The sequence below is a fragment of the Pristiophorus japonicus genome, chromosome 15 (genome assembly GCF_044704955.1).
Source record: "Pristiophorus japonicus isolate sPriJap1 chromosome 15, sPriJap1.hap1, whole genome shotgun sequence".
Lineage (NCBI taxonomy): Eukaryota > Metazoa > Chordata > Chondrichthyes > Pristiophoridae > Pristiophorus > Pristiophorus japonicus.
In genome coordinates, this window is record NC_091991.1 from 174,433,267 (window position 1) to 174,459,714 (window position 26,448).

The following is a 26,448-nucleotide window of genomic DNA, read 5'->3' on the forward strand; positions in this document are numbered from 1 at the left end:
GGGTGGCAGTGTGAGCTGCGAGGAGGATGCTGTGAGGCTGCAGAGCGACTTGGATAGGTTAGGTGAGTGGGCAAATGCATGGCAGATGAAGTATAATGTGGATAAATGTGAGGTTATCCACTTTGGTGGTAAAAACAGAGAGACAGAGACTATTTTCTGAATGGTGACAGATTAGGAAAAGGGGAGGTGCAAAGAGACCTGGGTGTCATGGTACATCAGTCATTGAAGGTTGGCATGCAGGTGCAGCAGGCGGTTAAGAAAGCAAATGGCATGTTGGCCTTCATAGCAAGGGGATTTGAGTACAGGGGCAGGGAGGTGTTGCTGCAGTTGTACAGGGCATTGGTGAGGCCACACTTGGAGTATTGTGTACAGTTTTGGTCTCCTAACTTGAGGAAGGACATTCTTGCTATTGAGGGAGGTTCACCAGACTGATTCCCGGGATGGCGGGACTGACCTATCAAGAAAGACTGGATCAACTGGGCTTGTATTCACTGGAGTTCAGAAGAATGAGAGGGGACCTCATAGAAACGTTTAAAATTCTGACGGGGTTAGACAGGTTAGATGCAGGAAGAATGTTCCCAATGTTGGGGAAGTCCAGAACCAGAGGTCACAGTCTAAGGATAAGGGGTAAGCCATTTAGGACCGAGATGCGGAGGAACTTCTTCACCCAGAGAGTGGTGAACCTGTGGAATTCTCTACCACAGAAAGTTGTTGAGGCCAATTCACTAAATATATTCAAAAAGGAGTTAGATGAGGTCCTTACTACTAGGGGGATCAAGGGGTATGGCGAGAAAGCAGGAATGGGGTACTGAAGTTGAATGTTCAGCCATGAACTCATTGAATGGCGGTGCAGGCTAGAAGGGCCGAATGGCCTACTCCTGCACCTATTTTCTATGTTTCTATGTTTCTATGACACCCTGGCCCAGATGTAGGCGTGGAAGAGAGGCAGGCAGTCGGTCTGAACGACCCCCTCGACCGCCCGCTGCCTGGACCGGTTAATGGCCTCCTTGGCCGTGCCCAGGAGCAGTCCTACGAAGTGGCCTTCTGACCTGCCCGCTCCCCTCCGCACAGGGTGCCCAAAGATCAGGAGCGTGGGACTGAAATGCAACCAGAATTTGAGGAGCAGCCCCTTCAAATAATGAATAGGGGCTGCAACCTCGCACATTGAACAAAAACGTGGAACGTGGACTCCTAGACCGTAGAACTTGCCGGCGGCCTGGGAGTTTGTGAACCGATTTAAAAACCTATTACACGGAACTTCTCTGTGCAACACCCTCCCGGCCAAGCCCCCAATAACTAGAGGGAGGACTCCTGCGTAGAGAGCACTCCATTGAGGACCCCCGCCTCCTCCGGACTGCAAGATGGTGCGCCATGGCGTGTCCGGACGGCAGACGAGGATGGCAAGGTGAAGAGTGTGCAAGAGCAGTCCATACAGGAATCCCCTTCATGCAGAATTAAAAGGCACGGATGGGATTTCCTGGAGGATGCTCAAGTTGTGAGGCGCCGGCTCCCGAGGGAGGTTTTGGGGCTTGGCGCCGATGAGAAATTCCATCCGGATGGGGGTCAGTTCGGACAGGAACGTCCCATGTGCTTGAGCATCCTTGACACAACCTAACGGAGTCAGGGCCCAGTGCTGTTTTTAGCGACTCGCTGGCATTGGCCGTGCGCCAGACGTTGGCCCAGGGTAGGCGCCGTACCAGCTCCTCTGGTGCCATCCATCCCGCTCCTCCGCCACCGAGTAGGTCCCTGACCCTGGTCACCTTGCCAAACACAGCCCTCTCATCCGCCTGCCACCTAAAACTGCGGTCGTGGAGGTACGGATTCCTGAGCAGCATCTCCCAAAGGACAGCTGCCACTCCAGACGGGTGAGAACTGCGCTTGGTGGGGACTCTGTTCCAGCCCCTGATGAGTTCCTAGTAAAAGACAGGCAGCCCCCACATGGCAGTCCGGATGCCTCCCAGGTTTACAAACAGGAGCTGCGAGTCATAATTGAGGCAGTACTGCTGGCGGAAGAAATACGTCACCAGCACACACAGTCTGGGGGGATGCTCGACGTACAGGTATCTCTGCAGAGTCTGAAGACAGAAAGTCGCAGCCCCAACAGCTCCACAAGCCTTTGAGCATACTCACCGATGCATACATTACCTTCAGGATTGGCCTGGAATCTCCAGGCATTGAAGATTAATTTCCAGGACAACTGCCAGCAACACCCAGGAGACAAATCAGAGGGGCAGTAAAAAGATACATATTTTTCATTTTCTTTGAACATTTTTGTTTATTAGTTATAAATATATTGGAGATATTTTACTGATGGTTAAGAATCATCCATTGAGTTAATAAGGAGTCTATTTGCTTCCCCATTGGCTGGGGGAAGGTGGGGCACCCACGAGGATGGACAAGTTGGGCGACCAACAGTGGGAGTGTGGAGGAGGGGACAGTTGGAGGCAGGTGGTCATGTGATGAAACTTCCTGGAATACTTTCAGCCGGAGCTGGCAACACTTGTCGGAATATCTCAAGAATGTGACAGATCCGAATTTCTAATGCGTCTCTCTAAAGTCAAAACATTGCAGAAAACCCTCCTTTATCCAAATCTGGACTTGCACTTGTGCTGTGGTCAGAAAATGGCAAATTTGAAGCCTTTTACCGTTCCCCATCGTAGCATTTTGTGTTGAAAATTGACCAAGCCTTAACTAAAGACCTGTCTTTTGAATTAGTTCAGAATATCTGTCTTGATGTTTGATATTTCGGATGCAATCAATGGAGTGCTCTCGACACAATGTTGATTACAGCAAGCGCAAAAAACGATTAAACAGGAGCAGGAATAAGATCTGCTGTCAGCAGTGAGGAGGATTTTACCAGTGAAATATTTTAGATCGAAAAACCTGGATTGAAGCACTCTTGCCTCCGAGTGAGTCAGAAGGTTGTGGGTTCAAGTCCCACTCCCATGACTTGAGCACATAATCCAAGCTGACACTCCAGTGGAACGCTGCACTGTCGGAGATGCCGTCTTTCGGAAGAGACGTTAAACCGAGGCACCTGTCTGCTCTATCAGGTGGACATAAAAGATCCCGTGGCAGTATTTCAAAGAAGAGCAAGGGAGTTCTACCCGGTGTCCTGGACAATATTTACCCCTCAATCAACATCACTAAAAACAGATTATCTGCTCATTTATCTCATTGCTGTTTTGTGGGAGCTTGCTGTGCACAATTGGCTGCTGCATTTCCTACGTTGCAACAGTGACTGCACTCCACAAAGCATTTCATTGGCTGTAAAGTGCTTTGGGACATCCTGAGGTCATAAAGGCGCTATATAAATGCAAGGCCTTTTCTTTTATTCTTTGAAAGGCCAAGTTTGCGTTTTAAGCTTGCAGGAGGTAGGGCAGACTGAGGGGGTGAGGAATTCCTCAGTTTTGAGGTTTTAGCCATTTGGGTAGTTTAATGAGCGAGCAAATTCCAAGGCCCCCTCGTGGTCAGATGTAGAGCTGCAGCCTTCTCGACCTCCTCGTATAGGAAATGGTGCATTGAGTGAGAAAGTCATTCGGAAAGAAAATGGTGCAAGTAGTTCTTTGTGGCTAAAGTTAGCATCTGCATTTCTAGCCTGACTTCCGAAATGAAAGGAGTCACTTTACTGCATCAGCATTTACAGTGTGCATCTTCCTGATGGGGGATAGTGTGCAGTTGTTCGACCTCTGCTACAGAGATTGTCAGAATGTTACCGTGATTGAAAGAAAGTGAATTTAGATCACTCCTTTCATGACCTCAGGACATCCCAAAGTGCTGTACAGCCAATGAAGTACTTTTGGAGTGTAGTCACTGTTGTCATCATCAGAGGCAGTCCCTCGGAGTCGAGGATGACTTGCTTCCACATTAAAAATGAGTTCTCAGGTGACTGAAGAGTCCAATGCGGGACCTACAGTCTCTGTCACAGGTGGGGCAGACGGTGGTTGAAGGAACGAGTGGGTGGGGAGCCTGGGTTGCCTCACGCTTCTTCTGCTGTTGATGCTTGGCTTCAGCTTTCTCTCTGCGATGAGACTCGAGGTGTTCAGCGCCTTCCCGGATGCACTTTCCTCCACTTTGGGCGGTCTTGGGCCAGGGATTCCCAGGTGTCGGTGGGGATGTTACATTTTTTTCAAGGAGGCTTTGAGGTTGTCCTTGAAGTGTTTCCTCTGCCCACCTGGGGCTCGCTTGCCGTGTCGGCGCTCCGAGTAGAGCACTTGTTTTGGGAGTCTCGTGTCAGGCATGCGCTCGAGCGTGATCAGTGCTTCGATGCTGGGGATGTTGGCCTGAGCAAGGACACTGATATTGGTGCGTCTATCCTGCCAATGGATTTGCAGGATCTTGTGGTGGCAACGTTGCTGGTATTTCTCCAGTGCTTTGAGATGCCTGCTGGACATAGTCCATGTCTCTGAGCCACACAGGAGGGTGGGTATCACCACTGCCCTGCAGACCATGAGCTTGGTGCCGGGTTTGAGGTCCTGGTCTTCAAACACTCTCTTCCTCAGGTGACTGAAGGCTGCACTGGCACACTAAAAGCAGTGTTGGACCTCATCGTCGATGTCTGCCCTTGTTGACAGTAGGCTCCCAAGGTTTTGAAAATGGTCCATGGAGTCCATTATTAAGGAAGAAGTAGTAGAATATTTGGAAAAGCATAATTCAATCAAGCAGAGTCAGCATGGTTTTATGAAAGGGAAATCATGTTTGACAAATTTGCTGGAGTTTTTTGAGGATGTAATGAGCAGGGTGGATAAGGGGGAACCCGTGGATGTGGTGTATTTGGATTTCTGGAAGGCATTCGATAAGGTGCCACGTAAAAGGTTACTGCACAAGATAAAAGTTCACGGGGTTAGGGATAATATATTAGTAATAATAGAGTAAATAACAGAAAACAGAGAGTCGGGATAAATGGGTCATTTCCCGGTTGGCAAACAGTAACTAGTGGGATGCCGCAGGGATTGGTGCTGGGGCCTCAACTATTTACAATCTATATTAATGACTTGGATGAAGGGACCAAGTGTAATGTTGCCAGGTTTGCTGATGATACAAAGATGGGTGAGAAAGCAAATTGTGAGGAGGACACATAAAAATCTGCAAAGAGATATAGGCAGGCTAAGTGAGTGGGCAAAAATTTTGGCAGATGGAGCATAATATGAAAAATGTGAGATTATCCACGTTGGCAGAAAAAATAGAAAAGCAAATTATAATTTAAATGTAGAAAAATTGCAAAGTGCTGCAGTTCAGAGGGACCTGGGGGTCCTTGTGCATGAAACATAAAAAGTTAGTATGCAGGTAAGCAAGTAATCAGGAAGGCAGATGGAATGTTGGCCTTTATTGCAAGGGGGATAGACTATAAAAGCAGAGAAGTCCTGTTACAACTGTACAGGATATTGGTGAGGCCACACCTGGAGTACTGCGTCCAGTTTTGGTCTCCGTATTTAAGGAAGGATATACTGGCATTGGAGGCTGTTCAGCGAAGGTTCACTAGGTTGATTCCAGAGATGAGGGGGTTGACTCATTGGAGTTCAGAAGAATGAGAGGGCTCGACGAGGTGGATGCAGAGAGAATATTTCCACTAATAGGGGAAACTAAAACTAGGGGACATACTCTCAGAATAAGGGGCTGCCCATTTAAAACTGAGATGAGGAGGAATTTCTTCGTAGAGGGTTGTAAATCGATGGCGGGGTCAGGTTGGTAGAAGACCTTTGTCTTACAGATGTTTAGTGTAAGGCCCATGCTCTCGTATGTCTCGGTAAAGGTGTTGACGATGGCTTGGAGTTTGGCCTCTGAATGTGCGCAGACGCAAACGTCGTCTGCATACTGTAATTCACCGACGGAGGATGTGACGACCTTGGATCTGGCCTGGAGACGGCGGAGGTTGAACAGATTCCCATTTGTCCTGTAATTTAGCTCCACTCCAGCAGGGGCCTTGTTGAGAGTGAGATGGTAGCATTGCAGCAAGGAAGATCGAGAAGAGCGTTGGTGCGATGACACAGCCCTGCTTGACCCCGGTCCGGACATGGAATGGGTCTGTGGTGGATCCGTCGGTCAGGATCATGGTTTGTATGTCATCGTGGAGCAGGCGGAGGATGGTGACAAGCTTTTGAGGGCAGCCGAATCTGAGGAGGACACTCAATAATCCCTCACGGTTGACAGTGTCGAAGGCTTTTGTGAGGTCAAAGAAGGCCATGTACAAGGGTTGATGCTGTTCCCTGCATTTCTCATGTATCTTCCACGTGGTGAAGATCATGTCCGTTGTGCTCCTTAGTGGGCGGAATCCGCATTGCGACTCTGGGAGGAGCTCTTCAGCCACAGGGAGAAGATGATTGAGGAGGATTCTTGCGATGACTATCCCAGTGGCCAACAACAGGGAGATTCTTCTGTAGTTACCGCAGTCGGATTTGTCATCTTTCTTGAAGGTGGTCACGATTACGGCGTCTCTGAGATCTCCTGGCATGATCTCCTCCTTCCAGATAAGAGAGATGAAGTCATGGATACGTGCCAGTCACTGTTGTAATGCAGGAAGCTCAGCAGCGAATTTGTGCACAGCATGCTCCCACAAACAGCAATGTGATAATGGCCAGATAATCGGTTTCTAGTGATGTTGATTAAGAGATAAATATTAGCCAGAACACTGGGGATAACTCCCCTGTTCTTCTTTGAAATAGTGGCCATGGGATCTTTTACATCCACCTGAGAGGGCAGACGGGGCCTCAGGTTAGCATCTCCTCCGAAAGGCGGCACCTCCGACAGTGCAGCACTCCCTCAGCACTGCACTGGGGGGGGGGGTGTCAGTCTAGATTTATGTGCTCAAGTCTCTGGAGTGGAACTTGAACCCACAGCCATCTGACTCAGAGGCGAGAGAGAGAGTGCTGCCCACAGAGCACAGGTGGACTTTCCTGCAGGGTCTTTGGGTATGAATCACGGGTGGGGTGCAAACCCTAGCTCATTTCTCCCCCTCCCCCCACACCCCGAGAGGCTCTGAGGCAGATTGCAGCAGCCTCACCTCTGCCACCAGCCAGCGAAGTCAACACTGACTGGAGATCAGATAGGACCTTGCTAATCTGCACGGTTGAGTCACCAGATCCCTGGTTTATTTACGCACTAGGGCAGCCCTCGACAGCTTGTTTTAGTGGTTAGTTTATTTTCTGACTTGCTATCCTGTGCGTGTGTGCAAATATAAACTGACCCAAGCCTCTTGCCCACAATGCAGCAGCACCAGTCCGAAGCGTTCCTAAAAATAGGCAGATTGTTTTTGTCCAGCTTGACCATGATGAAGGGGAAGATTGATTTCCGAAACGTTGAGACTGTCAGAAGTTTTACACACAAGTGGAATCTGAGGTTTACCACATGTTTGGATTTCTTCCACAGGGACTAAAGAATAGATTGTAAAGCAGATGTTTACAGAGCTCGAGTGCTACTGGAAGGCTAGAAAAGGGAAGCTGTACCCTCAGCAGGTCTACAAAGGGCAACTTGACATTAGCTACCCCCGTTCCTTCCCTCTCCCCAGCCTCCACAGAGGGTTGCCGGTCCTCTCTGCACTCTCGCATGGTACAGATCCCACCATGTTTAAATCGGGCATTTAGAAAGAAAGAAGACTTGCATTTATATAGCGCCTTTCACGACTACCGGACGCCTCAAAGCGCTTTACAGCCAATGAAGTACTTTTGGAGTATAGTCACTGTTGTAATGTGGCAGCCAATTTGCGCACAGCAAGCTCCCAGCAATGTGATAATGACCACATAATCTGTTTTTTTTGTTATGTCGATTGAGGGATTAAAATTGGCCAGGACAGTGGGGATAACTCCCTTGCTCTTCTTCAAAATAGTGGCATGGGATCTTTTACATCGACTTGAGAAAGCAGATGGGGCCTCGGTTTAACATCTCATCCGAAAGACGGCACCCCCGACAGTGCAGCACTCCCTCAGCACTGCACTGGGGAGTGTCAGCCTAGATTTTTTTGTGCTCAAGTTCCTAGAGTGGGACTTGAACCCACAACTTTCTGACTCAAAGGCGAGTGTACTGCCCATTGAGCCATGGCTGACACAAGCACATACAACACTAAGATGAACTGCAGCAACTCGCCAAGGCTTCTTTGGCAGCACCTCCAAAACCCGTGACCTCTACTACTGAGAAGGACAAGGGCAGCAGGTGCATGCCTCCAAGTTCCCCTCCAAGTCACACACCATCCTGACTAAGGAAATATATCGGCCGTTCCTTCATCGTTGCTGGGTCAAAATCCGGAACACTCTCCCTCAAAGCACTGTGGGAGAAACTTCACCACACAGACTGCAGCGGTTCAAGAAGGCGGCTCACCTCCACTTTCTCGAGGGCAATTAGGGATAGGCGATAAATGCTGGCCTCGCCAGAGAAGCCCACATCCCGGGAACAAATAAAATAAAATTCCATTTCCGTGGCAATTATAACCTGTAGTACTAATTTAATTGTTTGAAAAGGACTCCACTGAACAACCGGCATTGACAGTGAACTAGAACTCGCCCTCACAAATATTTTAGTTTCTGCAGTAATGTTATCGGGGTAAATTGCTGGGTGGAGTAAATTACATAATTGGGGGATGTGGTTGGGAAGAATTGAAATAATAAAGAAATTAAGAACTTGCATTTATATAGCGCCTTTCTTGACCATGGGACGTCCGAAAGCGCTTTACAAGCAATGGAGTTTGAAGTGTTGTAATGTATCAGTGTTGTAAGTAGGATTTCAGCAAATATGTATTCTTCAGCAGCCCCTCCCAAACCCACAACCTCTACCACCAAGAAGGACAAGGGCAGCAGGTGCATGGGAACACCACCACCTCCACGTTCCCCTCCAAGTCACACACCATCCGGACCTGGATATTTATCTCAATGTTTCCTACATTACAACAGTGACTACACTTCAAAACTCCTTCATTACCTGTAAAGCAATTTAGGAGGTCCTAAGGCCATGAAAGTCACTGTATAAATGCAAGTCTTTTTCTCGCCGGGTGAAAATCCTGGAACTGCCTCCCAGACAGCACTGTGGGAACACCTTCCCCACACGCACTGCAGCGGTTCAAGAAAGCGGCTCACCACCACCTTCTCAAGGGCAATGAGGAATGAGCAATAAATGCTGGCCTTGCCAGCGATGCCCACATCCTGTGAATGAATATTTTAACTAAAATGATTGCACTGTGTCCACTTGAACTGTGGAAAAACAGCCAGAGGCACAATGGTGGGTTGCTGTTTCTCCAAACCTAGGCTGTGTCTGCATAACTGGAGAACTGGTCATTCCAGCTCTGGCACAGGTGTTGGGAGCAGTTTGAGACGGTCGATTGAGAGTAGAGCATGAGAAGCATATTGGTGTAAAATTAATTGAACTGTACTAAGATTCTGAGGGGGCTGGACAGGGTAGATGCAGAGAGGGTGTTTCCCCTTGTGGGGGGAATCTAGAACTATGGGGCATTGTTTCTGAATAAGGGGTCGCCCATTTAGAACTGAGATGAGGAGAAATTTCTTCTACATAAGAACATAAGAATTAGGAACAGGAGTAGGCCATCTAGCCCCTCGAGCCTGCTCCGCCATTCAACAAGATCATGGCTGACCTGGCCGTGGACTCAGCTCCACTTACCCGCCCGCTCCCCATAACCCTTAATTCCCTTGTTGGTTAAAAATCTATCTATCTGTGATTTGAATACATTCAATGAGCTAGCCTCAACTGCTTCCTTGGGTAGAGAATTCCACAGATTCACAACCCTCTGGGAGAAGAAATTCCTTCTCAACTCGGTTTTAAATTGGCTCCCCCGTATTTTGAGGTTGTGCCCCCTAGTTCTAGTCTCCCCAACCAGTGGAAACAACCTCTCTGCCTCTATCTTGTCTATCCCTTTCATTATTTTAAATGTTTCTATAAGATCCCCCCTCATCATTCTGAACTCCAACGAATAAAGACCCAGTCTACTCAATCTATCATCATAAGGTAACCCCCTCATCTTCGGAATCAGCCTCGTGAATCGTCTCTGTACCCCCTCCAAAGCTAGTATATCCTTCCTTAAGTAAGGTGACCAAAACTGCACGCAGTACTCCAGGTGCGGCCTCACCAATACACTATACAGTTGCAGAAGGACCTCCCTGCTTTTGTACTCCATCCCTCTCGCAATGAAGGCCAACATTCCATTCGCCTTCCTGATTACCTGCTGCACCTGCAAACTAACTTTTTGGGATTCATGCACAAGGACCCCCAGGTCCCTCTGCACCGCAGCATGTTGGGATTTCTCCCCATTCAAATAATATTCCCTTTTACTGTTTTTTTTCCCAAGCTGGAGGACCTCACACTTTCCGACATTGTATTCCATCTGCCAAACCTTAGCCCATTCGCTTAACTTATCTAAATCTCTTTGCAGCCTTTCTGTGTCCTCTACACAACCCGCTTTCCCACTAATCTTTGTGTCACCTGCAAATTTTGTTACACTACACTCTGTCCCCTCTTCCAGGTCATCTATGTATATTGTAAACAGTTGTGGTCCCAGCACCAATCCCTGTGGCACACCACTAACCACCGATTTCCAACCTGAAAAGGACCCATTTATCCCGACTCTCTGCTTTCTGTTCGCCAGACAATTCTCTATCCATGCTAAATGCAGAGAGGATGTTTCCTCTTGTGGGGGGTATCTAGAACTACGGGGCATCATTTCTGAATAAGGGGTCGCCCATTTAGAACTGAGATGAGGAGAAATTTCTTCTCTCAGAGGGTCGTAAATCTGTGGAATTCTCTGCCCCAGAGAGCTGTGGAAGCTGGGTCATTGAATATATTTAAGGCGGAGATAGACAGATTTTTGTGCAATAAGTGAATAAAGGGTTATGGGGAGCAGGCAGGGAAGTGGAGCTGAGTCCATGATCAGATCAGCCATGATCTTATTGAATGGTGGAGCAGGCTCGATGGGGTAAATGGGCAACTCCTGCTCCTATTTCTTATGTAAGTGCAGATTTACGCCCAATAGCACAAGGGGCAACGATCGACTGACAGCGCTGATCATTTTCCAATGTTTCCTCCCTTTTTAAGGTTCCCACGAGCGGGCAGTGCTCTTGTACGAGTACGTGGGAAAGAAGACAATCGATCTGCAGCACACAGAGGTCCCCGATGCCTACAGAGGAAGAGGAATAGCAAAACTTATGGCTAAGGTGCGACATATTCTTTACCACATCACAAACACACTGCGCACAAGATGGCTCTGCAGGAACTCATCGGGTGACCTTGTCACCTGATGCCTTTTATTATATTTGCAGCATTACCACAATAGTCCACTAGATGGAGCAGTAGTCCACTAGATGGAGCTCTATGTTACATAAGGTATGACGTACACCGGCAGACTGGCAGCGACGTAACCGAGACTTGGGTTTGTGGCTTTACACGCTTGATGCAATAGGAACGCTTATGCAAATCTCTCAGGGTGGCTGGGCACTGATAAAGCTGTTTTTAAAAAAAAAAGCAGAAATGGACTGACTGTACAAATAGAGATAATGATTACAAAAGCAAGGTAGTTATGCTAAAACATTATGAATAACTGTTATGGCCTGCACTGAAGTATTGCGCCTAATTCTGGGCACCACACTTTAGGAAGGACACAAAGCCTTTGGAGAGGGTACTGAAGAGATTTGCGAGAAGCTGAGGGATCGCAGTTACGCGGATAGACTGGAGAAAGCTGGGCTTGTTCTCTCTCCTCGGAGCAGTGAAAGCTCAGAGGAGATTTGATAGAGGTGCTGAAAATTATTAAGCGTTTTGATAAAGAGTCAACAGGGAGAAAGTTTTTCCACTGGCAGGGGTGGCAGTGACCAGTGGACACAGATTTAAGATAATTGGCAAAAGAACTAGAGAGGAAATGAGTGGTTACGCAACAAGTTGTTGTGATCTGGAACACGCTGCCTGACAGGGCGGTGGGAGCAGATTCAATAGTAATTTTCAAAAATGGAATTGGATAAATACATCAAAAGGAAACATTTGCAGGGCCATGGGGAAAGAATAGGGGAGTTGCTGGAGAAATACCACCAACGATGTCTCCGCAAGATCCTATAAATCCCCTGGGAGCACAGACACACCAACGTTAGTGTCCTCAACCAGGTCAACATCCCCAGCATTGAAGCACTGACCACACTTGGTCAGCTCCGCTGGGCAGGCCACATTGTCCGAATGCCAGACACGAGACTCCCAAAGCAAGCGCTCTACTCGGAACTCCTTCACGGCAAACGGGCCAAAGGCGGGCAGAGCAAACGTTACAGGGACACCCTCAAAGCCTCCCTGATAAAGTGCAACGTGCCCACCGACACCTGGGAGTCCCTGGCCAAAGACCGCCCTGAGTGGAGGAAGCGCATCCGGGAGGGCGCTGAGCACCTCGAGTCTCGTCACCGAGAGCATGCAGAAAACAAGCGCAGGCAGCGGAAGGAGCGGCAAACCTGACCCATCCACCCCTTCCCTCAACGACTGGATCCCATCCCAAACAAAAGGAGAAAGCATTTATCCCCAAGTTAGATCACTGGGGAACGGAGGAGAAATGAGGTGAAGCAAAAGCAGCTGATGGAGGTGTCTGAGAAAAAGGTGACCTATTCTCAGAGTAGTAGGGCAAAAACCATTGGTTCCGTTCTCGGTGTCGTGACTGTGGTGACCGTTGTAATTGGCTAGTTGAGGCAACTCCTGTTGATTGGTGGCAGCGTGGTTGCTGGGGCAACCCTTGTTCCCGTGTGAGGATTTTCTGCAGCACATGGCTTAAAGCAAAACATCTGTAGGAGGGTGTTGTGCATCGGCTGTCAGAGGAGCTGAAATAGTTCCATGAAAACTTACCTCACTGCCTGAGCAGTCAGCCCAAGGCATAAACTTTGTTCTGTTGCAATCACGTCATGAACCCCTATTTCTCTGAAAGGGAGTTTTCCTCAAACCAGGAAGTTTGTCGACACATCATGCAGCCTCATTTAGTTGAGAAGGGGAATCTCGGCTGGGATTTCTACTCCTGGCCAATATTTATCCCTCAATCAACATCACTAAAACTGATTATATGGTCATTATCTCATCGCTGTTTGTGGGAGCTTGCTGTGCGCAATTTGCCTGTTTTGCGTTTCCCTACATTACCACAGTGACTACACTTCATTGGCTGTAAAGCGCTTTGGGGAGTCTTGAGGTCACGGAAGGCGCTCGATAAATGATTTAATCGTTCACGGGATGTGGGTGTCTCTGGCAAGGCGGGCATTTATTGCCCATCCCTAATTGCCCTGTGAGGTGGTGGTAAGCCACCTTGTTGAACCGCTGCAGTCCGTGCGGTGAAGGTACTCCCACAGCGCTGACTTTATCGTAACGGTTTGTTACAACTGAGTGTCTCGCTGGGCCATTTCAGAGTCAATCACATTGCTGTGGGTCTGGAGTCACATACAGGCCAGACCGGGTAAGGACGGCAGATTTCCTTCCCTTCGTGAACCAGTTGGGTTTTTCCCGACAATCTGGTAGTTTCACGTTCACCTTTACTGACACTGGCTTTTTAATTCCAAATTTATATTCAATTAACTGCCGTGGTGGGATTTGAACTCTCGACTCTGGAGTATTTGTCCAGGCTTCTGGATGACTGTTCCAGTGACATAACCATTATGTTACAGTTCCAGCAAATGCCAGTATCTTTTTTGCCTTGAATGCCACTTTACCAAGATGACCATCCCCCTTTAAAATGCCTGTCTCCATCCTGCTATCAGATTCATTCCCAGCCCAGTTAAAATCCTATCAGTGTGCCGGGTCACTGGAGTTCCTGTTACCATAGCCGACTGAATAATTGCATATATTAATGCTCATGCCTTGGGATAGACGAACAGGCCTCAATCAAAGGGGCCATTTACACAAAGCCATGAAGGCTGCATTATTAGCAGGGGTAGCCACTCACAGGGAAGACATTGCGGGGAAAATCAATTAATCTTGTAATAATTGTTTGGGGGAGGAGTGATATTTACAGAGATGCCATTGAACACGACACATTAGGATTTGGAAATGGACACGTTACCAGTCTCCTTCTCTACTCCCTGCTGTATGTCAGCCATGACTCAGTGGGTAGCACTCTCACCTCTGAGTCAGAAAGTTGTGGGTTCGAGTCCCACTCCAGAGACTTGAGCATATAATCTGGGCTGACACTCCAGTGTAGTGCCGAGGGAGCGTTGCACTGTCGGAGGTACCGTCATTTGGATCTTAAACTGAGGCCCCGTCTGCTCTCTCAGGTGGATGTGAAAAATACCAGGGTACTATTCGAAGAAGAGCAAGGGAGTTATCTCAGTGTCCTGGCCAATATTTGTCCCTCAACCAACACCTATAACCGATGATCTGGTTATTTATTCCATTGCTGTTTGTGGGAGCTTGCTGTGCACAAATTGGCTGCCGTGTTTCCTACATTACAACAGTGACTACACTCCAAAAGTAAAGTGTGTTAAGATGTCCTGAGGTTATGAAGGACACTCTATAACTGCAAGTCTCTCTCTAATTCGTTCCTTCTCCAGGGCCTCAATAATGTGGATCCTACGCTTGTTTTCTTCCTAAAATAGACAAGTTTTTCAAATCAAGTGTGGTATTATCTGGATATTAATTTATCTCCCACATTACCACATTACAACAGTGACTACACTCCAAAAAGTACTTCATTGGCTGTAAAGCGTTTTGAGACGTCCGGTGGTCGTGAAAGGCGCTATATAAATCCAAGTCCTTTCTTTCCTCTCCTGTTGTTTCCTATTGCTGTCCTGCTCTACGAGCCTTGTCCATTCACCTAGATAATCGACCCCCCCACATTGCAGCTCTTTGCTGCTCCATTCACCCCTCTCCTCATCTACAGAGCCAGTATGACACCGTGCCCGAGCTCTCCACCACAGGCGAGTGGGCGATCCGCTTTGCCGCCCAGATCCTGTTTTATTCCCCTTTTGCCCTCCACTTTGTTTCGGGTGGGTGAAAAATAGAGTTGCCATTTGTCTGGGTTTGGACCAAGGAGTCTGGTTTTTGGAGGGCTTCTCTAAAATGCAAACTCCTGTCTTGTGTGGCAGGACATTCATTAGTAATTTTATAAGGGTTTTGTGATTCATCTTCCTTCGAAGTAAAGCTCGGAACTCCGACCCTCCTGAGCCCCGACTCCGCCCCCGAGCCCCGACTCAGCCCCCGAGCCCCGACTCTGCCCCCGAGCCCCGACTCAGCCCCCAAACCCCGACTCTGCCCCCGCCGAGCCCCAACTCCGACCCTTCTCTCTGTCCCTATCCCTGTTTAGTTTTGAACTTCACAAAAGGTGGAAACCGTATTGGCATCAATTTAGGCAAGTTCAGTTCAATCCCAAAGCACTTCACAGCTTCTTGAAATGTAGTCACTGTTGTAATGTGGGAAACATGGCAGCCAATTTGCACACAGCAAGCTCCCACAAACAGCAATGTGATAATGACCAAATCATCAGTATTTTTTTTAGTGATGTTGATTGAGGGATAAATATTGTCTGGGAGGAATCTGCCTGCACCTTGTTAGCACATCTTGCAGCGCTTCACAATCAATAAATTACTCTGGAAGTGCGATGGCAAAGTAGGCCGACACGGCAGGTAACTGCGCACAGCATGGTCCCACACACAGCAAATAAGATGGATGACCAGTGAATCTTGTCGGTGGCAGTGCTTGGGGGAGGAATGTTGGCAAGCACAGCACAAGAGTTGCCCCACCCGTCTTCAAATAGTGCCACAAATTCTTCTACATTCGCCTGTGCGGGCAAACAGGTTTAATGAGCCACCTGAAAGACTGCACTGAAACACTGTGCATCCTTCTGTGCATTCACTCCCCCCCCCACCCCACACAACCCCTTCCACCCCTTCCATCGCCCCACCATTGGCGGCCGTGCCTTCAGATATGTGGGCCCTGAGCTCTGAAATTCCCCCCCTAAACCTCTCTGCCTCTCTCTACCTCATTTTAAGACGCTCCTTAAACTACCTCTTTGACCATGCTTTTGGTCACCTGTCCTAATATCTCCTCATGTAGTCAGTGTGAAGCACCTTGGGACGTTGCACTACATTAAAGGTGCTATATAAATACAAGTTGTTGTTATAGTCATTGACCCACTCCCTAGCTGTTTTCAGAGCACTGGAATATGAGTACCTCCCCCCCCCGGCCCCCCCCAACCCCCATTCCACTCCCCCCCCCCGCCCAACTCCCCACTCCGACCCCCCACTCCCCACTCTGACCTCCCACTCCCCCCCTCCACTCCCCACTCTGACCCCCCACTCCCCCCCCTCCACTCCCCACTCCCCCCCTCCACTCCCCACTCCGACCCCCCCACTCCCCCCCTCCACTCCCCACTCTGACCCCCCACTCCCCCCCGCCCCACTCCCCACTCCGACCCCCCACTCCCCACTCTGACCTCCCACTCCCCCCCTCCACTCCCCACTCTGACCCCCCACTCCCCCCCTCCACCCCCCACTCCCCCCCCTCCACTCCCCAGTCTGACCCCCCCACTCCCCCCCCCCTCCACTCCCCACTCCGATCCCCCACTCCCCACTCCGACCCCCCACTCCCCCCCTCCACTCCCCACTCTGACCCCCCACTCCCCCCCTCCACTCCCCACTCTGACCTCCCACTCCCCCCCCCCCACTCCCCACTCCGACCCCCCACTCCCCCCCTCCACTCCCCACTCTGACCCCCCACTCCCCCCCCGCCCCACTCCCCACTCCGACCCCCCACTCCCCACTCTGACCTCCCACTCCCCCCCTCCACTCCCCACTCTGACCCCCCACTCCCCCCCTCCACTCCCCACTCCCCCCCCTCCACTCCCCACTCTGACCCCCCACTCCCCCCCTCCACTCCCCACTCTGACCCCCCACTCCCCCCCCTCCACTCCCCACTCTGACCTCCCACTCCCCCCCTCCACTCCCCACTCTGACCCCCCACTCCCCCCCCTCCACTCCCCACTCCCCACTCTGACCCCCCCACCCCCCCCTCCACTCCCCACTCCGATCCCCCACTCCCCACTCCGACCCCCCACTCCCCACTCCGACCCCCCACTCCCCCCCCCTCCACTCCCCACTCTGACCCCCCACTCCCCCCTGCCCCCCTCCACTCCCCACCCCAATGGGGTAACACATCTCGAATTAAAACGAGGTGAATTGGTGGTAACGAGAAAAAGGAATTCTTGGCGGACCAATGCACAAGGGGAAACATTCAGGAATGGTTTGGAAAGAGCGGGTAAAAGTCCAAAAACAAAAGAACTCTGTGAAGCCCTCGCCGGGTGGAACCCGGCTCGGGAAACCCGGCTGAATCTCGGAGCTTATTTGTCGCACACTCGTTTGAATTCCTTGGAAGGTTTTGCAAAAAAAAAACCCACACCAGTGGCGATCCGGGCTGGGCTGCATACAGCAGGCAGGCGTGAGTCACGTGGGCTGGTGTGATGGCAGCGAGCCAGAAACCTGCTTTATGAAATAAATGCCATTTATTAACCAGAACAACGGTTTTGTGTGTGTGTGTGAGAGAGAGAGAGAGAGACAGTGACAGAGAGGCGGTTGAGGAAAATGATCTGTGGCTCTTAGTTATGGGCGGACAAGCTGCCTACTCGGTCTTTGGACTAACTTCCTTAAAGGGGCGATACTGTGTCAGATCATAGGCAGTCCCTCAGAATCGAGGAAGACTTGCTTCCACTCTAAAAATGAGTTCTTAGGTGGCTGAACAGTCCAATACGAGAACCGCAGTCCCTGTCACAGGTGGAACAGACAGTGGTTGAAGGAAAGGGAGGGTGGGACTGGTTTGCCGCACGCTCCTTCCACTGCCTGCACTTGGTTTCTGCATGCTCTCGGCGATGAGGTGCTCAGCGCCCTCCCGGATGCACTTCCTCCACTTTGGGCGGTCTTTGGCCAGGGACTCCCAGGTGTCAAACACTTTCATCTATTTCATTGAATCACACAGCACAGAAGGAGGCCATTCGGCCCTTTGTGCCTGTGCCATCTCTCTGAAAGAGCGATCCAATTAGTCCCACTCCTCCCTGCTCTTTACCCTGCAAATTTTTCCCTTGAAGTATTTATCCAATTCCCTTTTGAAGGTTGCTGTTGAATCTGCTCCCACCGCCCTTTCAGGCAGTGCGTTCCAAATTGCAACAACTCGCCGTGTAATATTGGCATGGGGGAAGCTTTAATTTATTTTTCTAAAAGAACATCTTAAAGAATGAAAGAAAGAACTTGCATTTCTATAGCACCTTTAACGACCCTCCATGTCCCAAAGCGTGTTGTAGCCAGTGAAATACTTCCGAAGTCACTGTTGTAATGTGGGAAACACAGCAGCCAATTTGTCCCATAAACAACAACGTGATAATGACCAGATCATCTGTTTTTAGTGATGTTGGTTGAGGGATAAATATTGGCCGGGACACGAGAGAACACCCCTGTTCTTCTTCAAAATAATTCCATGGGATCTTTTATGTCCACATGAAGGGGCAGACGGGGCCTCGGTTTAACGTCTCATTTGAAAGACGGTACCTCCAACAGTGCAGCACTCCCTCAGCACTGCACTGGGAGTGTCAGCCTGGATTTTGATGCCAAGCTGGAGTGGGACTTGAACCCACAACCTTCTGACTCAGAGGCGAGAGTGCTGCCCACTGAGCCACAGCTGATTAAACTGTGAAGCAAATCTGCTTGGGCTGATGTAAGCCAATAGAAACTAACCATTCCCCTACCCCATCCCCCCGCCAACCTTGTTGTTGGATACGTCCTGTCTTTAAATGGGTGTTGGGTTAAACATGGACTTCAATCATTTCCCTCACTCCCTCTTCTCATCCGTGTCTCTGCCAAATATGCGATAAATGTATGTTTATCAAGAGCTAGGATTTTTCTTTTGTTAAATTAAGAAATAGTGTTGAATGGAACGCGAGATCTGCTTGGCCAACATCAAGCGTGTGTGTCCAGTGGGCACTTAAAATGGAGGCCCTAAGCTCTGGAACTCCCTCCCTAAACCTCTCTACCTCTCTTTCCTCCTTTAAGATGTTCCTTTAAACCTACCTCTTTGACCAAACTTTTGGTCATCTGCCCAAATATCTCCTTGTGTGACTCGGTGTCAAATCTTTGTCCCTGTGAAGTACCTTGGGACGTTTTACTACATTCAAGGCGCTGTATAAATGAAGTTGGTGCTGAGAATGGTAAACTGGATTTCGTTTTTATAAAAATCAATTCCCCACCCCACATAGTTTAATTAGCGGAGTTATGTAGCGATGGTTTCACCTGCTACTAACCCTTGTACTGTTGGTTTTTTTCAAGCTGAAATGTTGGTAGCTTGGTGCCTCAGTCAGTAAATGCACCTCCCTATGTGGTACCGAACAACACATTAATCACCAGGCTCACCATAGTTACACTGTTATCGTCCGACCTCCTCATAAGTAGCACAAACGGATGCTGATCTCGAAGAAGGCTTGCGTGTATGAAATCTATCATCAGACAAGTAACAATCGCTGAGCTCCTTCCAAAATAGCTTGTCCAAAATGATGCGTCATCGGCCAACGTGGAACTGCGTCACAGAAACTAGGACGGCCCCGGGTTCAATTTCCCCCTCGACTCACGTTCTCTGAAGCATAGGGACAGAAAGGCAAACCACAATGGCCAAGTTAGCTGACCTCGGTTGGGGTCCTTACAGTGTCACTGGGTTAAAGAGGGGAGGTTCAGCCAGGGTTCCTGCTCCTGGTCATGACCCAATAACCCTGTGGTGCAATGTGAAGATGGCGGATGAAGCCAGGATTGGGCTCGGCCACTGCGATGCCCTGTATCATCCAATGGCCCACCGCCACTCATGGCCTTGGCTCATGTACAAGAACGTAAGAAATAGGAGCAGGAGTGGACCATACGGCCCCTCGAGCCTGTTCCGCCATCCAGTAAGATCACGGCTGATCTTCAACCTCAACTCCATTTTCCTGTCTGATCTCCATATCCCTTGATTCCCGTGGAGTCCAAAAGCCAATCTCAGCCTTGAATATACTCAACGATTCAGCATCCACAGCTCTCTGGGGCAGAGAATTCCAAAGATTCACAAACCTCTCGAGTGAATAAATTCCTCTTCATCTCAGCCCTAAAAGGCCGACCCCTTATCCTGAGACTGTGCCCCCTGGTTCTAGACTCTCCAGCCCGGGGGAAACAACCTCTCAGCAACTACCCTGTCAAACCCACTCAGAATCTTATAGGTTTCAATGAGGTCACCTCTCATTCTTCTAAACTCCAGAGAGTACAGGCCCACGATGAATGGACGCTGGGCTGAGATTCTGAAGGGCAACTGAGGCCTGAAATAACAACAGGAAATGCTGGAAATCTCAACGGGTCAGGCAGCATCTGTGGAGAGAAACAGAGTTAATGATTCGGGTCTGGGACCCTTCGTCAGAACTGGAAAAGTTTGAGATGTAACAGATTCTTAAGGAAGTGCAAGGGGGCACTGAAAGGGGGATGGGAGGAAAGAACAAAAGGGAAGGTCTGTGATAGGGTGGAAGGCAGGAGAGATTAGAGACAAACGGGATGATGGGCAAAAATGAGATGGTAATGGCACAAATTAAGAAACAAAAGATGAGTCTAGTTGGGGTGTGAATGGTGGTACCATCACCGGCTGCCCTGGGACAGACAAGGAAAAGAAAATGGGGGTGGAGGAGGGGTGGTGGTGTTGTAATAGAAAAAAGGGAGGGAAGGGAAAAAAAAATATGGGCAGAGGTTATAGCCTGAAATTGTTGACCTCGCTGTGAAGTGGAGCGATGTGATCGGGGCCCAGGAGAGACGTGAGTTCAGGGTGCAGCAGAGGCAAAGGTCCAGGAGCAGCATGGGCCCAGCCCACACTGCGATATGTGTGTGCACTAGGTCCGTGCAGCAGAGCAGGTCTCCAGTTAGTCTTGGTTAATCCCTGCCACTGGACCAAGACCAAGTGGCTGGTGTGCAACGGCCACCACATGTTAAAAAAATCCACGCACAGACATCTTCCACCCTTCAGGACCTGGAATACATAAGAACATAAGAACATAAGAATTAGGAACAGGAGTAGGCCATCTAGCCCCTCGAGCCTGCTCCGACATTCAACAAGATCATGGCTGATCTGGCCGTGGACTCAGCTCCACTTACCCGCCCGCTCCCCGTAACCTTTAATTCCCTTATTGGTTAAAAATCTATCTATCTGTGATTTGAATATATTCAATGAGCTAGCCTCAACTGCTTCCCTGGGCAGAGAATTCCACAGATTCACAACCCTCTGGGAGAAGAAATTCCTTCTCAACTCAGTTTTAAATTGGCTCCCCCATATTTTGAGGCTGTGCCCCCTAGTTCTAGTCTCCCCGACCAGTGGAAACAACCTCTCTGCCTCTATCTTGTCTATCCCTTTCATTATTTTAAATGTTTCTATAAGATCACCCCTCATCCTTCTGAACTCCAACGAGTAAAGACCCAGTCTACTCCATCTATCATCATAAGGTAACCCCCTCATTTGGAATATTAGGTCCTTCATTGAAACACCTGTGAACTCATCCCTTTTTGGCGTGGAAGCAAGTCATCCTCGATACGAGGGACCACCTATGATGATGAAAGTGCCTGAACGAAAGATGAAGTGCTGTTGCTCAAGCTTGCATTGAGCTTCATTGGAGCAGTGTAGGAGGACGGAGAGATCAGGGTGGGAGTTGGGCGGGGAATTAAAATGACTGATGTCCGTGAAATCAGGTCGGCACCATAAAGAGCAGGAGGGAGAAAATGGAGGCAGGAATGGATCAAATCTGAGTGTCCCCAGGAATCCCATGGAGTGCAATATTAGAGTCATTCCTTTCCAGTGTCGACGGGCTTGTAATTAATGGACCCAGTAGTACTGAGACTGTACTAGTCAGATACCCGATGCCTGCCATTTGATATCTGTCCCGGGGACATGAAACCACAGAAGAGCTGATGGGTGAATCTAGGTCACACTCGCCCTATGGGAAAATTCCAGTAACACAACCAGATTTTAATAGGTTGTCCAGGGACCCTTATTAATATTCAAAACCCACGAGTTGTTATTTCAGTCCATTGAGCACTTGAGGACAGTATGGCCCTTCAAAACCTGAATTCCATAAGAGCAACTTTGTTAAATATCTACTGATGGAGGTGATGCAGTAGAATTGGGGAAAGTGACAGGGCACAAGGACGTTGATGGATTTCCTGCACACCTTAAAGTGACTGGATCTAGAGGGGCCCCATCACAAATCGCTAAAAGCAGCAATGCAGGTTAACAAGGCCATTCACAAAATGCACACCGAGCGCTGGGGCTCATTCTGAAGGGAAACTGAGGTCTGTGAAATAAAAACAGGAAACGCTGGAAATCTCAGCAGGTCATGCAGCATCTGTCAAAGCCTTCCTGGTAAAGTGCGACATCACCACTGACACCTGAGGTGGAGAAAGTGCATCCGGGAGGGCGTTGAGCTCTTCGAGTCTCAACGCAAAGAGCGTGAAGAGGCCAAGCGCAGGCAGCGGAAGGAGCGCGCGGCAAATCAGCCCCACCCACCCCTTCCCTCGACGAATGTCTGTCCCACCTGTGACAGGGTCTGTGGCTCTCGGATTGGACTGTTCAGCCACCAAAGGACTCACTTTGGGAGTGGAAGCAAGTCTTCCTCGATTCCGAGGGACTGCCTATGATGATGAGAGAAACAGAATGGAAAAGCAGAGAAGTTGTGCTCAACTTGTATTGAACTTGGGTTAGGCCACACTTGGAGACCAGAACTGTGCACAGAGCTCCATGTTACAAAAAGGACACAGAGGGACTGGAGAAAGTGCAAAAAAAGATTCACAAGGAAGATACCAGAACTGAGAGGTTATAATTATCAGGAAGGGCTGAACAGGCTGGGGCTCTTTTCTCTGGAAAAGAGAAGGTCGTGGTGTGCCTTGTGGGGAGACCAAAACTAGGGGCCATAAGTATAAGATAGTCACTAATAAATCCAATTAAAAATTCAGAAGGAACTTCTTTACCCAGAGAGTGGTGAGAATGTGGAACTCGCTACCACAGGGAGTGGTTGAGGCAACTAGCATAGATCCATTTAAGGGGAAGGTAGGTGAGTACATGAGGGAGAAAGCCTTGTTTGTGCTGGTGAATTGGCTACTTGCGAATCAGACTCACTATTTAATTATTAACAAGACCGACTTGTGATGCTTTATTGAGTTATGAGATCTTATGCCACACATGAGCTTGTGACCCATAACCTAAAGTATCCCCTTACACAATAACAGTTTCTGCCTTTTATTTACAGTTTCCTGCCTCAGTTGGCACTGATAGATCAGCTGTTTTGCAACCAATGGTGTCGCTATTGTGCAAAATCCAGCTGGTTGGCGATTGTTATTATAATTATGCTGCATTGTCGGAGGTGCCGTCTTTCGGATGAGACGTTAAACCGAGAGACGTCTGCTCTCTCGGCTGGACATAAAAGATCCCATGGCACTTATTTTGAAGAAGAGCAGGGGAGTTCTCCCTGGTGTCCGGGCCAATATATATCCCTCAACCAACATCACTAAAAAATATCAGCTCGTCATTATCACATCGCTGTTTGTGGGAGCTTGCTGTGTGCAAATTGGCTGCCGCGTTTCCCACATTACAACAGTGACCACACTCCAAAAGTACTTCATTGGCTGTAAAGCGCTTTGGGACGTCCACAAGTTTGTTCGTTCCTTCCTTCCTTCCTCTTCTTTCTTGCCCTCTCCCCTTTCTTTGTTCTCTCTCTCGCTCGCTCTTTCTTTCACTCAATGTTCCCAGCTCATCTCACCAGCTCTGCTTTTTGTCCCTAGGCCGCCCTGGACTTTGTGGTTGAGGAGGACCTTCGAGCTCACCTGACCTGCTGGTACCTCCAGAAGTACATCAAAGAGAACCCACTGCCGCACTACGTGGATCGAATACAGCAGCGAGCACCCACGGATTACCACCTGCGCTAGGACCATGGAGGTTCTGGCCACAGCGATCACTGTTACATACTTGATTTTCCTTTTCATTTTTTTGGGTGGGCGGGGAGGGGAGGGGAGGGGCGTCATATTTAGTGTCTGCCTGCAATTTAAAATGCACAAATATATCCAGGGGAGGGGAGGGGAGCAGATAATATTTTCTAAATGTGTGAGGCTCCTGTTTTTATTGCGCAAAACATGCCCCCTTTGTAGGATCTGATGGACCCCTGACTTTGAACACATTGGGACCACAGTGAGGCCCCTCCCTGACTGACTCAGGAAGCATTTACACGACAAGATATTACCCAGTTCCAGGCTCAATGGGACACATTAGGCAAAGGGATTGTCCCTTCCACATCTTGTCCAGCATAATAAGTGTTTCATTTTGTCATTCTCTTCTTTTTTCCCCAATGCTTTCTTGTTCAAAGTTCCCGTTTTGTGACACGTGTCCCTCCCCCCTCCCCCCACCCCCCAGATTCATCCAGTTGCCCCTTCTTTTTAATATAACAATTGAGAGACCAAGTTAAGAGGTTCAAGGGTCAGAGTGGCGAACGCCGCCAAGGTTATTACACAGTCGGGTGGAAGGCTAAATAAATCAAGATATCACGGCCAGGAGATATTTGGCTTGGGTTTTAACAGCTTGAGAGATGCAGGGGGAAGAGAAGGCTGAGGGAGTTGAGGGGAGGGAGGATAGATTGAGGGAGTTGAGGGGAGGGAGGATAGATTGAGGGAGTTGAGGGGAGGGAGGATAGATTGAGGGAGTTAAGGGGAGGGAGGATAGATTGAGAGAGTTGAGGAGAGGGAGGATAGATTGAGGGAGTTGAGGAGAGGGAGGATAGATTGAGGGAGTTGAGGAGAGGGAGGGTAGATTGAGGGAGTTGAGGGGAGGGAGGATAGATTGAGGGAGTTGAGGGGAGGGAGGATAGATTGAGGGAGTTAAGGGGAGGGAGGATAAATTGAGGGAGTTGAGGGGATGGAGTTGAGGGAAGGGAGGCTAGATTGAGGGAGTTAAGGGGAGGGAGGATAGATTGAGAGAGTTGAGGAGAGGGAGGATAGATTGAGGGAGTTGAGGGGAGGGAGGATAGATTGAGGGAGTTGAGGGGAGGGAGGATAGATTGAGGGAGTTAAGGGAAGGGAGGATAGATTGAGAGAGTTGAGGAGAGGGAGGATAGATTGAGGGAGTTGAGGGGATGGAGTTGAGGGAAGGGAGGCTAGATTGAGGGAGTTGAGGGGAGGGAGGATAGATTGAGGGAGTTGAGGAGAGGGAGGATAGATTGAGGGAGTCGAGGGGAGGGAGGCTAGATTGAGGGAGTTGAGGGGAGGGAGGATAGATTGAGGGAGTTGAGGGGAGGGAGGATAGATTGAGGGAGTTGAGGGGAGGGAGATAGAGTGAGGGAGTTGAGGAGGAGCTGGGTAGATAGCGAGCTATTGAGCACCATAGCTTAGAGGGAAGGGCTCTTTAAAATGCCTCCAAGATCAATTGTATTACAGGCCTGCACCGAGTCCAAGAAACTGAAGAAGTCTACAAAATATTTAACCACATTAGGAAAAAAGAGAACAATTTGTAAAGAAAAGGCTTGATCCAGCCGGCCAGCCGACCAAGAGTGAAGACCAAGCAGCCATTGTTCTATGGGTTGAAGAGCACGGCAAGATTGTCGCTCAGTTTGGAATGTCCCTTTCTCTTTGCTTGTTGTTGGCCTGGTGGGACGTGGAGGACTATCTGGTGGGAGCCACCCCTCGGGGCCCTGAGAGAGACCACAACCGACACGGGCTGGAGTAACAGATCCACCCGAGGGCAGCCTTGGGACAGAGAGAGAGAGAGAGTTAGAGCAGGACGTTCGTTGGGAGACGGGAGTCTCGCTCAACCCCAACGTATCCCTCACCCGCGGCGAGATAAAATGCTGGGATTCAGGATGCAACCGAGGCAGGAGATGGGGTTTGTGTAGAAAGAGAACAACAACAGCTTTTTGCATTCATGCAGCGCCTTTTAACGCAGAGGAAACGTCCCAAGGTGCTTTGCAGAGGCGCGAAGATATCCGACATCCGACTGTGTCAGACTCTTACTGCTCTTACTGCTTCTCTTAGTGGGACATTTAAAGAAAGAACTTGCATTTCTATAGCGACTTTCATGACCTCCGGACGTCCCAAAGCGTGCCACGGCCAACGAAGTACCTTTTGAAGTGCAGCCATTGTTGCAATGCAGGGAGATGCGGTAGCTAAATTGCGCACAGCAAGCTCCCAGAAACAGCTGCAGGATAAATGACCAGGATCAGTATCGGCCAGAACACTGGAGAGAACGCCGCAAAGTTTCTCTAGGGGCTTCCGCCAATCTTCCGCTAAAGCCGTGGCTCAGTGCACCCGCGCCTCTGAGTCAGAAGGTTGTGGGTTCAAGTCCCACTCCAGAGACCTGAGCCCATAAGCTGACATTCCTATGCAGTGCTGAGGGAGCGCTGCACTGTCGGAGGTGCCGTCTTTTGGATGTGATGTTAAATCGAGGCCCCGTCTGCCCTCTCAGGTGGATGTAAAAAATCCCTCGGCACTATTTCGAAGAGGA

The 26,448-nt window shown here is 49.4% G+C and overlaps 1 protein-coding gene across 1 annotated transcript in view; it reads left to right on the forward strand.

Annotated features, from left to right (window-relative positions):
• Positions 1-23,953, forward strand: part of natd1 (protein NATD1) — a 41,413-nt gene extending 17,460 nt beyond the window's left edge. The window contains exons 2-3 of the mRNA XM_070900014.1: positions 11,029-11,147; positions 23,745-23,953. Coding sequence (XP_070756115.1) covers positions 11,029-11,147; positions 23,745-23,888 — 263 coding nt within the window. The 3' untranslated portion in view covers positions 23,889-23,953. The remainder of the gene's footprint in view (positions 1-11,028; positions 11,148-23,744) is intronic.
• The last annotated feature ends 2,495 nt before the right edge of the window (positions 23,954-26,448 follow it).